Source organism: Metopolophium dirhodum, chromosome 9, assembly GCF_019925205.1.
Source record: "Metopolophium dirhodum isolate CAU chromosome 9, ASM1992520v1, whole genome shotgun sequence".
In the NCBI taxonomy this organism is placed as follows: domain Eukaryota; kingdom Metazoa; phylum Arthropoda; class Insecta; order Hemiptera; family Aphididae; genus Metopolophium; species Metopolophium dirhodum.
In genome coordinates, this window is record NC_083568.1 from 3,934,979 (window position 1) to 3,950,021 (window position 15,043).

Here is a 15,043-nt window from a genome sequence, read left to right on the forward strand (position 1 = left end):
TAAGTCCTACTCCGCTACTGTTTGTTTTTAGTAATACCCTATGTCCCTACCAACTAATATATTGTCGATGTTTCCAATAACTCGCACTGTCTAAAACAATATAATATTATGATCATCAGTCGGTCAGTTACAACATATCAACAATCAACTACACGAACGCTAATAATTTGTGGTAAGGACAATTTTCAATGTTATACTGTTATTATAGCGGTACCTATATAATATGTAATAATTATATTAAAATATGTAGTAGAAGCATTGTCACAATGGCATACCTACGCATTTTTTTATTACTCCTATTATAATAAGCCGACGAACGCAGAAGTCGAGAGTTTTGATAAATAAAGAATAGGTATTATCATTATAATATGGATAATATCGGTTTCGGCTTTCTATAAGTATTTGTTCGGATTATGGAAATGTCGAAATAATGAAATATTTAATGAACATTTCGTTGGTACCTATTTTTTCGGAATTTTTAATGGGTAAATCAAAAATAATTAAATCCAGTACTTACGCCAAAAGTCCAAATAATTAACTACGAATTGACGATTACTATAATATTATATACAATTGAGAATACGAATTTACGACAAGTTGAGTACTTTCCTGTTGCTCAAAGGTATGAGTGCATGTGACTTGAGGATGGGCTCATATGGAGGCGGACATGTTATTTTATATTCTTGGTGAATCTAGAGAGTTGTCGGACTTACAATGATTATTCGCGTTTGTTTTTTTTTATAAACATTTCACTCCGGAGAAGTAAAATAGTAGGTATGGTACATAAAATGTCTCATGCAACACCACGCATACGTAGGAAACAATGCACACTCTTTGTTTATAGTTTCTGGAATTTCTAAGGACGGTTAAAAAAATTAATCGTAAAAACTGATGGGACATGACGAGTAAATGTAAGAAATTGCTGAATCGCACATATTTAACTGATATGTCACACGTTTTTGAATGTAACTCGCGCGCTGCTTGGAATAGTTTCTCGAAAATGATAATTGTTGCATTTAAATTGGAAACAATAATATATTATATTATGTACCATTTGTTTTGCATCGAGGTGATAATAGAGTGTAGGTAGTGTTCAAATAATTTGGGAGACTATATGTTTTTTCAACTTTTTGTTTTTACCCGCTATTTTGATACAAAACAATTTTTTTTTATCATTATTGTTTCACTATAATATTATTATAATCAGTTTATTTCTTCTTTAGCGTATAGACTCTGTTTTTGTTTAATATTATGCAATCAAAGATAATTTTAATGCGTATACCTACGCGGTAAGTAGATATATAATACTAAAATACTCGGAAGGAATAAGATATTATTCAAACGTATTTTCTCATTAACTTTAGCTTGTGTATTTATATTATATTTTATTGAAGTTTGAACTATTAAATTTGTTTTGTCTTGGAAATTCAAAGACTATTGTATTTGTATATCATAACCGATAATGTATATAATCAATATGTGTATACATTACACGACACGTGGCTTCTATTTACACGGCTCCTAACTCCCACCACAGGGTGGACTTTTTGCGTAGGTACACCATAAGTTAATATTTAAAAAATGTCTACTGTAAATATAAATAACTGTTGACAATATAGCGGATTTGCTACCTACCTAAAGCCAATCGTAAAATTTCAATAAAAAAACTGCCGACGCCTACTATTTTTTTTTTCAGTTAACCACAAAATAAATTGCATAAATTATGATAACGCTAATTTAAAAATGTCGGCGTTGTAAGCTCACCCGAGCCCATCCTAAATTGCGCACTTGCCTAATTAATGATGAATGTCGATTCGTTTTATACTATTATTGTGTTTTGAGCGTTCATATTATAGTATACACAGACTAATACAGTAAGTAAAACAGTTTTCTAAAACGGCCGATAGAAATATAATGTTTGTTCATTAAACATTAACGATGTTTTGATATTTTTCCGTGAAAAAAAAAAATGTTCAACGCTCCTCGTATATCATACAACAGGACGATTTCACACTCGTCGAATAGCCATTAGCCAATTGTCACTAATGTGTTATTGGTATAATTATAGGTAGCCATTAATATTTACATAACGATTTCGTTGTCGTTCACCTATTTACCTGTATTATCTACTGTTTGTTTAGAGATCGAAGAGTAATGGAGGAATTAAAGAAAGCGTTGAAACTCCAGGCGAAGCTGTACAACGCAGACACGGCCTACGTCAGCATATCGACATTAGACATGGGTCGAAAGTATCTGATCACCGATTTATCCAAAGTCCAGTCGGCATACGGTTTGCGCGTATTGGTCAGTCTTCAAGGAGATCGGAGGATATTGAAAACATATCTACCTAAATCCATTAAGTTGAGTGATTCTTATATCGACGGTTTCATCAATCGGGACAGACGGTCGGTTCTATATTTAATTTACAAGGGTGTAAAATCTAACGGGGCGTATAAAATCGATTTTGAATGATTCCGGTTCGTCGAGTCTATTGATTGTTTCGAATTTTGTTGATTTTTCTTCGGAAAGAAATTAAAATAAACACGATATAACATATTTTTTCAATGTCTAAAATATATAATACCGATAAACATAATGTTGATGTAAGATTAATGTGTAAATGTTTGTGAATTGATTATACTCCTCGCGGGTTAAATAACAATATTATAATAAATTACCAAAACTTTAAATACAAGATTTAATTTTTTTTGTTTTTGTGACACAATTTCCTACGATGGTGTTGATATTATAACATTACAATACAATATACTTATAATTGCTATAAGTATATTAAGATTATAAGATTTTTAAGTGTTATCGTTGGAGATTCCTGATTATAACGATAGCGTATCAACAGAATATTTATTGCATTTGATAACTGTAAGCAAAAAGTCAATTTATAAATTACATAATTTTATAAAAAATAATAATTATTAGAAACAACTAAAGCCGATAGGACGATAATATCTATATTACAGAGGTTTAGATCCGTACGGCATTGATGGTACAAAGGCCAAATGTACTAATTTTATATATATAGTTGCAACTTATAAGTTATAACTATAGGGCCCAAATATTGTAGAATACTGATTATGCACGTCATATTTATGCAAAGAATAATTCAAAAATATCCATAAAATATATACAACATATATTATGCATATCACATTTATGCGAACAATAATGCTTGGAAAATGGCATAAACAAAGTACAGCTGTTGTGAGATAATGTCAGTTATTTATTTAAAATGAAAAATTGCATTAATAGCGAGTTATACATTTAGTAATTATCTTTTAAAATATTCATTTTTTTTATTTATTAGATTGAAATATTTCAGCATATCACATGCTATTACAAGTCTGTAATTATATTACAAATATTTGTTATTATAGTATAGCGTGCGACATTTATGTAATTATTAGTGATATAGATATGATTCTAATGCATACTAAACAATAGGGATTACGGTTTCAGATATTATATAATATAGCAGGAGCATTAATAGATAATTAGAATGAGGTTTTAGGATAAGAAATTTAATAACGAAAATTTCCTTTTAATTTCCTTTTAATAGGAAATAATGACTGTTATGAGAACTTAGTTGTGAGTTTGTTTAAAATTACGGTTAGTAGAGAAATTAGAGGGCTTAATAATGTTTTGAATTCGTATTAATATTTACTAAAATATGAAAAACAATTAGAAAATCATAGAATCTATAATCTACGCATATTTAATCAGAACTATTTTAAGTTAAGTGTAGAGTGATAATAATAATAAGGATTTATATTATACAAATGGGGCTCTACTTATATCTATTATTATTTGGAGATCAAGAAATTTGGAGTATTTATTGATACGAATAAAACTGTTGTAGAGAGATGATGGTAGGAGGAAGTCATTTCCCCTATAATATGAATTTGTCGTTTTTTGACTTGCTTACAAATTACAAGGTTAACGTTTTAACAAAACCAAAAGGTATTCAAGTATCGAGTTAAGGACCGAAATAATTTTAAAAAGTTTAAGAACTTTGTGCTGCTCCCAAATCTTATCTTATAAGTCGACTAGACGTGTGCAGTACACAGTTTTGTTGGTTTTATATTATCCAAACAATAGAGGGAATTTACTCTCATCGGAAAACTCACTGGTGATAGGGAGATGAGCGATAAACGACCGTTTGTATATAGCTTCCACTGAAAAAATAATTGCTTTTTAATAGTTTTATTTTCCTGAAAAAATATGCAAACACAACATAATCAGTCATAATATTTACCAAACTAAAACAATAATATAATAATATTATAATAGTTCTAGCAACTGTTAAAACCACTGTAATTCTACGAAATTGGATTGAAAAAAAATATTAAAACACATTTTGTTTCTTAATAATATTGATCTTCGACATAAGGATGTACCTATATTGCCTAAATGTTACGCCGTCACAATAGTCAACAGATTATTAATAATTATTGTGTTTACGGTTGTCTACTATTAATATCGGCGTTGTATGCTGTCAAAAATGACAGTGACCAGTGTGTTAATATTTTATTGGCATCCTTATTCCGATAAACCTCACTGAAATAAACTAATAATTAGGTTCTCCAGCACACAATAGACCAGAGTATAGTTAAATATTGGTACCTATGACTATACAATTTGATAGGATTCTATCTAGGTGATCAGTGATTACCTGATGTGCCTACCAAATTCGAAATTTCCCAATGTTGATATCTGTGAATGTTTTATTGTACTATAATATACCTATTATGTAAGAAATACAAGTTTAATTATTATACGAATATATTATACCGTCCAGATTAAAAAACAGCATTATGGGATTAATATTTTTAAAATATTATTATAATACACGCATTTTATATCACGTGTAAATCGCAGGTTTGGTGGTTTGCGGAAGCGCACAAAAGTCGTAAAATTAACAATTTATACATTTTACAAGCAAAAATACAATATTGAGCTATACACAGAAAATATCGTATTTGAAAGCGATGTATAACATTCAATTTTCCGATGGAGAATATTATTATGCTGCTTGTAATAAAAATATTAAGTCAACATTTTTATGCAATCATATTATAGTACAATATTTTTTTATCATAAGAAGAAAATATTTATAAAATATTATTAGTCAAATATTCATTATTCAACCACTTTAAGACATTCACAAAATACCTATTATCATTTCCCAAATGCTGTGTGGATCATCGGATTCTTGACATTTTTAATGTAGCTCATTCGGTGGAAAAGGTTGGCGACCCCTGCCTTAAAGAAATATGGCGTTATACTGACGCGTCAATGCGACTGTAAGTACAAGAAGTTTTGCTAAGCTGATATTTTGTTTCCCAAAGCCGATTACACATTTATAACAATCCCTGATTTCCAGCCTCATTACCAGGAAGTATGCATGTTTAGTATGTAACATATTTTATAACTATGTAAAATATCAAATCCATATACAATTTTAACCATATAACTGCAAATTAATTAAAACAAAACATACAAATACAAATTTCAACATTATTTTTGGTAGACTTCCAATATAGATTTAGACAATCCTTTCGTACCATTTAAAGAAACGTTTAATTACATTAACAAAATGCCCGTCTATTGAATAAATTCTTGCAGTCATACTTAAATCTAAATGGCAGCCATCACAGAGATAAAAAAATAATCATGAGATGATATGGCGTCCACGTGGCCTTGGCTGATGCTAGCTGTCGGATAACACTTGGCACGGGGCATAGATAAAGCGAACACAGTGTTGAGTTATATAATTTGGTTTATTAGATTATACAGCTTATAAGAGATAACGAAAAACAAACTGGTATAATAATTTTGCGATCAAGGCACGATGTTGGGTCGTGTGCGTGACAAATGGCGTACGTACTAATCGGTGGGTACGGACGGGAGGTGTTGGCCGGTAAGACGTAAAAACAGAAGTGCCCGCCAGTCATTTACTCACAACCGCAGTCCGCACCGTGTGGCGGCGTTCCAGCGCTGGTGGTCGCGCTGGTGTCCGCATACCATGACCTGGGTGTTGGTTAAAAGCTAGATGCGGCGGGCGATCAGCGTTTGAATTCAAAAACGCCGATTGCCCGGTCCGCGTCATATTTCTCCCCCCCCTCAAGGTGTCCAGGTGGTGCGTGGGGGTTGGTCATATGTCCGTGGCCGTGCTCTCCTACTTTTTACAGCGGTGCCCGGCCTGTGGTGGTGACCTGTCAGTCCTAGTGCTCGCGTGGAACGTGGCCTCAAGGTCCATATCGTCCTGTCGCAAGTGGTGGACTGCAGGTTCCTTATCACCTAGCACCACCATCTCATCCGTTGCAATGGTGGCGGTGGTCGGTGGTGACGGGTCGGCCGTGTTGCCAGGGATTGGCCCGTCTGGTGCTGGTCTGTGCTGGTCGTTTGGGACTGGCCGTGTGGTTCGGGGTGGTGGTCGTGTTACGGAGTCTGTGGTGTGCGTTTTTTTGTCGAGCCGATGCTGTTGGCTGGTGACCTTCATGTTGGCCCTCTTCACCTTGTCGTGCTTTTTCCTTCGCCGTTTGTCCCGTCGTATTTGGCTGGGTGGCTTGGTGTGCGGAAACGCTGGCGGTGGTCGGGCGTCGTGGGCTGGTGATGGCGTGAGCTGTAGTGCTGGTAATTGTGTCGTTCCTGATGGTTGTGGAGTTGGTGGCTGTGTCGGCGTCCATCGTGGCCTCACGATTGGTGGTTACGGGGATCGGCTGTACCGTGTTTTGGGCACCCCTATTTTGCCCAGTTCCCGGTTGTGGTGCGGGTCTCGGTTATGGTGTCAGTCTGTGCGTCGTTGGTGGTCGTGTTGGATAAGCAGTCTTCGGGTTGACATTGAAAAAACTAAATGCCACTCTCATAATAATAACAAATTAATATACTTTACTGTCGTCTGTCAACATTTTTCCGCTGCAATAGTGCGAACGTTTTATTTATAATAAAAATAAGGCATTATTTTGAAATTAATTATTTTAGAGCTTGTAGCGAATGAATTGTTTGTTTCGGTGTCAGTATTATACATTTATAAGCAGCTATAACATAATCGAAACATTCAATGACGAACTCTTTCATTGATTGACAGATTCCCCGGCTCCACCGACGTCTGCTCGCTTTATACCTATGTTTTTTTTTTTTATAAACGAAAGTGTTTTCATTTGTGATCATATCAATGTTATACACCTATTTATGAGGAATTTTCTAATCATTAAAACCTTAGTATTTTAACCACGCAATGGTAACAAAATAGAAGTTTACTGCCTGAATAGACTGAAGCGATGATGATAAAGGAGAGTGACGGGATATAGGAAAATAGATTTACATAATAATATTATGCCATATCCCGAGAAGGTTAATACAAAATCAAACATTTTATTTACCACATGCCCACATTAAAATGTAGTTATACAGCTTGTGTGCTTATTATATTTTATTTCATTTTTTTATTGTTGCAGCATCAACTATACATGGTTATTAGCTTATAGCTAATTTTATTACCTAACTATTATTATTGGCCGTCGCCGTTTTCATTTATTGAAATATCTAAATTCTATTTATAGTTGGCAATAAATATTCATTCTGACTTCGTAAGAACTTTCACCGAATACATGTTCATAATTTATGGACCATATTAATATTCCAGTTCCTAGAAAATCAAATAATACGAGTTATATTTAAGAGATAGAAATTATACAATTATTTTCACATGATTTCATACGTCAATTATAATGGTGATAGTTATAATAGATATTTATAATAAATTTATATAGTAAATAATAATTTTACATGGTAACTTTTCAAGTACACTGGTTTAAGTGTTTCTAAAATTATAACAACATTTTAATATCTCAAAAGTACAGAAAAAAAAACAAATAATATTTTGTTCAAGGCGCACAAAACATATTATGGTGTACATTCATTAACATAATTATTATTATTGCACTTTTTGATCATACATTAATGCTTAAAATAAAAGTTAACACGCGTTTGATATACTGTTACAACATTACAAATCAAGTTAGAATACCAAAACAAATATTGAAACATGAACATCTGAGTATTGTAACAAATTAAACGACAAATCCAGTCTATGTAATGAACATACAACACACATAACACATTATATTATATATTGTACAATATAATATGACACAATAAATATTCGATAATTGATTTAATGTGCGAAATTTGTTTTGCTGGTCAATTAAAATGTATTATTTTTTTTTTATATATTACTTTAAAGTATTTAGAATACTAATTTTTTTTTTTTTTTAAAAATTTAAATATTTCTATATTTTTATCATACAGATTTTTAACTTCTTAGAAAATATTGATTTCTGTTCATAAATTGTTTTAAAAAATATAATATTTCTATTTGAAAGGTTCCAAAAATATTAAATGTTGACTTTTTTTAGTCTGTACACATTTTTTCTAGTTTATATTGTCTGTGAATTATTACAGTTTTCTGTAGGTTATACAAAAACCACTGATCCGAATTCCGAATCAAACAATTATTAGATATTATTAATATTAATATCTAATGGCCTAGCAGCTGATGTTTTTTTGTTCAGTAAAAAAATAAATAAATTATTAGGTACAATATTTTGATTTTTAACATCTTTATAAGTTCAATCCGCCATTTATACACATTTGTTTTGTGTCTGTCTTCAAAACTGTAAAGAGTTAACTACCTAATTGAAAACAATTCGTACAAGTTAAAAGTCTGTGTGATAAAAATCAATAATAACTTAAAGTACCTACAAACATTTAAGTACACAAAATTCAAATTATTTTAAACTATCATCGTTCTTATACATAATTATTTATAAATATAAAAAGATTATATTTTACCTAGGTATAAGGTTAAGTACCTAACCTACCTACGTATATTATGTTACGGATAAATTCCGAAATCGGATAAATCGCAAAGTATACCTATTATATTTTAGGCTTTTATAGGTACCTACATGTCATATAATGTGTTCAATTTCCTAACTTCGAAATCTTCAAATGATTATTATATTTGAGTTTCAATAGGTTTTCCTATCATTATTAGATAATAAATGGTATTATTGGATTCCTACATTGCCGTAATGGACTAACCCACAATTTTATTTTACAACAGGTTGGGTACAATATTCAATGCATTGACTACAGTCTAAGCCACATTTACAATACTCACTAGATGGCAGCACCTAGACCATTATTGTATTTTAATGTTGAGTTTAGTTTAAGTATATTATTAAAGTTAATGTAGTGGTGGGCTAGCACATTACTGCACCGAAGGTAAATGTGTTATGTCCGTTGTTATTTCCATATTCATATTTATTATATACCTATAGTATAATGAATGTACTTAATGTAGTTGAAATGCAAAGCATAATATTATGTTTGCTTGTATAGATCTAGTTTATCAGCTACAAGTTCGAAATTGATTATTGTTATACGTTTTATGTGGCGCATTTCAGTCAAAATAAGTGCTAAAGAATTATTAATCGTTTATTGTAAGTGAATTAAAATATGACCACTTTTGTAATTTCCTTGATCGCACTGCGAGTATCCGTGTTTTGGCAGATAAGGTCCGTAAAATAATATAATATACCTATATTTATTTGTCATATTATACTTATATGTCGTAAAGGTGGAGATAGGAGTGAAGGACAAACCCCTACAACTAATCAGTGATCACTGAAGCAGATAATAATATTAATTACAAACTTCTGTATTTTTTAAAAATATAATACAATGACAGATGATTAGTTATTATAGTTATTGTTGCAGTTCATAATAACATTATAAGAATTAATAATATACGTTATACTTATACGAAGTAATGTTTATTGATTATTTCTAATAATAATCATACAAAACAACCTACGTTGTAGAAATTATATAATAATATTTTGGAGTGTAAGCGACAACAAATGATGGCTTGAGGCTGTTCTGTGATGGAAGGTTTTCTATTTTTAAGTGGTGGAAGTATGTAAACATCATTACTTCAGCAATTAAAAATAGTAAGTTCCCGTTGGACAACCGTATTATAAAGTAGACCAAAAAAAATATTTCATATTTATACATATAGGTAGCAGCATTGTTAATTATATGTATGCATGTATGATACTATTGTTATACAATCATTACATTTAAAGACGAATAACTATATATAAATAATGGTTCAACCAAGACAATTTATTTTTCATCGATTCGTAATAGTTTTTTTCTCTCTAGATAATGATGAATTGTATAAAGATGTACAAAATGTAGTGTTTCATTTAAATCTGTATATTATCTGACAGATCTGAATTAACAAGTGGGTACTAATTTATAGACATATTTTATACTTAATTTATTGAAATTATGGTTAGATTACTTAGTTGAACTATTGTCTAATACTATGATTAATTAAAACAACGTTTACAGCACAGAAGGTACTACAGTTGCTTTCAATTGTTTCAAAATCGTTGAATAATATTTCGTAGGTATTAGAAATGGCCACCAATGTAAACTTTAAATGTAAATACCTACACCTTCATCGTCAATCGCGTTTATTCATTAGTAGGTATCTTACTTTTATGGGAAGCTAAGCATAACAATATTATACTTATTCTTAAAATAAAATATTTAAAATGGGCACCTACGTGAAATGGGTCTGAAAAAATATTCCAATTCAATTTATATTATATAAATAATTTATATTTATATAGCAAATCTCATTTTACAAACTGTTATGTTGAGAAAGCCCAAAATGAACAAATATACCTTACTATGGATATTTTAACTCGATTAATGTCAGTCTTTCAGACTTCGTAAGCATTCATTTTATTAAATGTATTATATGTTAATTCATTTGCCGAGTGGTTGTTTTCGTTAGGTACAAATACATTAATCTAGAATAATTTTGGTAATTATGGTAACATATTTATTTTTATTTCATTTATGTCGTTGAATACATTTAGTTAAAATATAGGAGAATTTTCATAATATTAATATCGATATAGGTACTAAATCTATATTATATTATGTATTATAATTAGTTATTATAACCGTCCCATATATTAATTTACTAATAACAGTTATATATATTTTGGAAATACATTGATATACAAAAAGAAACTTTAAAAAAAACATTTGAACAGTAAATGGCCAATTGCAAACATTTTATATTAAATAAAAAATAATGTAAAAAAAAAAAAATAATAATAATAATAATGGACTTTTGTTGAAATTAAATTCGTTGGGATGAGTAAGCTCAATTCTGCGACATGATCTAAAATGAGCGCGAAAACAAATCTTTAAAAATAGGTAAAAATTTAAAAATAAAATTACCTTTGATCCCTTGAATGACTTCATTATATATTTGTCTGTCGACTTAAATATTATATAATCACAATATAATCTTCGAAAGACCTACATAATAAAGGTCGTTTAATACTTATGATGACCCGTTTATGATAATTGTATTATTATGAATAATGTATTATGTAAACAATAACTAATAATATGCAATTAAATATTATTATAATGCTTTAGCAACAGCAGCCGTAGTGAAAACTACATCATATTTTGGGAAATTCATTTCGATGGCCCCCGGGTGTAGCTCTCTAGTCGATGGCGGCAATGACAGCGAGGCGAGTGGGACCTCAACTAAAATTTGGATTAAATAATTTTCAAATATTTATATTGACACTTTTTAGATTACCAAAAGTACAATATTAGTATTTAATGCGTTTTAATTTTCATCCTAAAACTCGTTATTTTAATAGAGCATTTTTTAAAAACGTATATAAAATCATTTTAAATAAATTTAATAAAAAAACAAAAAAATTATCTTATAACATGATATCAAGCTTAAAGCGATAAACAAAATAAAACAACTGTTTGTCCTGTTCAGAGTATCCGATTAACATAATAATTTTTAACGATTATAATATGTTATAGGTATAGGTAATACACGTATAGATATATATAGGAGTAATATTATCATCTACATTGTTTTCGTTCGACTATCCTACGCGTTATATTATTTTCCATACACGATTAACATTACAATGTTTGTCTTGTTTCAATATGGTCTGATATTATAATAATATCGTCCTCGGCGATCATATTGGAGTTAACTCGACGGATCGGCGTCGGTGGTTGTATATCGTTGCGCGCGCAGTTTCGACTCCGAGAGAATCGTACGAGATAATAATAATTAATAATAGGAAACCAATACAATTCGGTTTCAGTTAAAAATATGTAATTTTCGTGCGTGCGAGGAGAGGGACGATGAGAAGAGAACCACCTCACCGGTGCAGGTGGGGGAAACGCCGCGCGCCGCAACCAGCGGACTCACGTGGACAGCCTGGTCAGCCGCGTGAGGCCGCCGTTGGCCGCGCAACCGCTCCCGTCGTTGCTGGACGACGGGCTACTGTAGTAGGCCAGCGACGTATCTTCGTCGTCATCGTCGCCGCCGCCACCGCCGCCGCCGCCACCGCCGCCGCAATCGTCGTCGAAGTCGAACTCGACGTCCGTCGGACAGTGGACGCGTCCGCTGTTGGGCCTGCAGTCGTCGATGAACAGTGTGACGGCGGACGACGACAGCTTGTGGGCGCCGACCCTGCAGCGGTCCTTCAGGCCGCAGATGGCCACTGCCCCGCCGCTGTGTTCCGACGAGTACGGTTCGCTCTCTTCGGACATGGCCCTCGTGATCAATATCCTGGGCGAACGCCGCGAGTCGCGCAGTATGCGCCGGACGAACGCGCTGCGGTTGGCTACCGCGCACCGGCCACCCCGGTCGGACCCGTCGTCGTTGGTGGTCGACGAGTAGCACCGCCTGATGGACGAGCCGCCACCAACGCCAACACCGCCACCGACGCCACCGTTGAAATGGACGTCTGCGTAAAAGTTACCAAAGTCCAGAGCGTTAGCCGAACACGTTGCGCCGGGCAGACGTCTGGCTGCCATCGTCGCCGGTGGTTCGCCCGTCTCGGACAGGCTCATCAGCGACGACCGGCGGCTGCAGAGCAGCAGCAGCGGCGCGGCCGCCGGAGTCGCCGGCGTCTTGCCGTGGCCGGCCGCCGCGGCCACCGGCGTCAGTGACGGTCTTCGCGACCCGCAGGCCGACGGCGTCCGGGCCTGGATCTCCTGGTTCACCTCGCACTTTGTCATCATCTTGCGCCGGTAGTTCTGGTACGTTTTCTTCAACAGCTTGTTCTTGATGCCGTATAGCAGCCCGTTGCACAGCGCCGAACCGGTGATGAGAGCGAACGACAGCGACTTGATGGCCGGGTCGGTGCGCGGCGCCGCGCCCACGGCCGCGCACAGCGACTCGTACAGGCACACGCCGTAGTACGGCAGGTAGAACACGGCCAGCGAGCCGACGATCTGGAACACGGCGGAGAACGCGTTGCTCCGGCGCAGCTTGTTTGCCATCGCTGTGGGCAAAAAGAACGGGTTCCGCTGGTGCGTGATGGTCACCTGTGCCGACAGCGTCACTTCGAAGATCGCCGACGCTATGCGGTGCCTATGGTACCGGGCGATCGTGAACACCTGCGAACGACAATGTCGACGTTTTACTTGATGATCTACAACGACTTGTGCCTACTTTATTAAATTATGAAATAAGTTTTAAAATTATGCTAATATGTTATTTGGATTCTTATATTATGTTATAGGTAGGCACAACGAAAATCTCGCATAACTTAATGGTACTAAAATGTTATAAGATATTGTTGGATTCTATTGCAGAACGCGTATTTACACACAAAACTTTGATTAATTCGTTATGCAAAAAATCTTAGATAGTATAAAATTTTCTGACACTATTAGTACTTAATATTTTGAATATAGAAAAATGCACTTATCGAAAGGTATGGGAATAGTGTTCCCATAACTCAAATATTGTTTTCAGAAACTGTAAAAATCAATTTAAACTTGATAATAATTATGGTACATTTGTTGGTAAATCAACCCAGTACAATAGCAGTGACAAATCTACCGTCTACTGAATTTCGGCCTTGTAAATAATTCTGTCTCGATTAATAATAGATCGCGAATATACGGTTTGAGTGAAAAATATGATTTTTATATTTATATAAACTCACTTTTATGTTGCATCCAAGTATGATGACACCAGGCAGTACTAGAGTAATAGTCGTATAGAAAATGCTATAAAAAATAGTTGCTCGACCTTTGCCGAAATCCGTCGTACAAACAGGCAGGCCCGGTTGATAAGTGTAAGGAACTAACCGGAAAACCGGTGGCAATGAGATCAACAAACATACAATCCACGTGCCGCAGAGGCCCAACATGATTTTGCGGCTGTTTACTAGTGTCCCGTAATGCAATGGCGCCGCAATAGCATAATATCTAAATAAAAATTGAAGTCAGTGTTTGACAGTGTTAGACATTAACATAATAATCATGTTTTTATTAGTTAGATGATATCATGATTCTCAAACATACATTTCATGTAGGTACTGTAAATTTAACTACATAAGGTATTAGGTTAAAACAATATATAATTTTACGATGTAGGAAATATATTATAAAAAAAAAAAAACTCTGTTCAATTCAGTAATAAGTGGTACGTAAACATAAATAGCGATTACCGACTGGTGGTTAGTCATTATGATAATAATATGACTTCTATGAGTTCAAATTAAATTGACTTAAATTCGAGACATTTTATATTTTGAGAAATTCGAGGAAAATTCATGATCAATACTAATATATATAGTGAATACTTACGGTTTTTGATTTTTGTACGTAGGTACAACGAATAAATTATCTATTAGAGCAATGGATACCAACCTGTCACAGTTGAGACCACACACTGTCCAAATGGCCATTGGATGTAGGAAATTAAACAGAAATCCGTGGACAGGACACAGCCACGGGGCGACCTTTTCGTACTGATTGAATGTCTCCGGTAAAATGGACAGCAGTACAGCAATGCAAATAATCAAATCCACAGCGCTCAAGTGCGTAAGCAACACGTTGATCGGTGAACTCGTCTGCGAATAACACGTGTAAGTAT

At 33.9% G+C, this 15,043-nt stretch overlaps 1 protein-coding gene across 4 annotated transcripts in view; it reads right to left on the reverse strand.

The window, feature by feature from the left end:
* Window positions 1-11,681: 11,681 nt before the first annotated feature.
* The window catches only part of LOC132952267 (probable G-protein coupled receptor 21), a 122,143-nt gene continuing 118,781 nt past the window's right edge, over window positions 11,682-15,043 (reverse strand). For all 4 annotated transcript variants that reach the window (XM_061024507.1, XM_061024509.1, XM_061024508.1 and 1 more), the window contains 3 exons: window positions 14,818-15,020; window positions 14,109-14,373; window positions 11,682-13,554 (listed from right to left, as the gene is read on the reverse strand). In XM_061024507.1, the coding sequence (XP_060880490.1) occupies window positions 12,355-13,554; window positions 14,109-14,373; window positions 14,818-15,020 (1,668 nt within the window). In that variant the 3' untranslated portion in view covers window positions 11,682-12,354. The remainder of the gene's footprint in view (window positions 13,555-14,108; window positions 14,374-14,817; window positions 15,021-15,043) is intronic.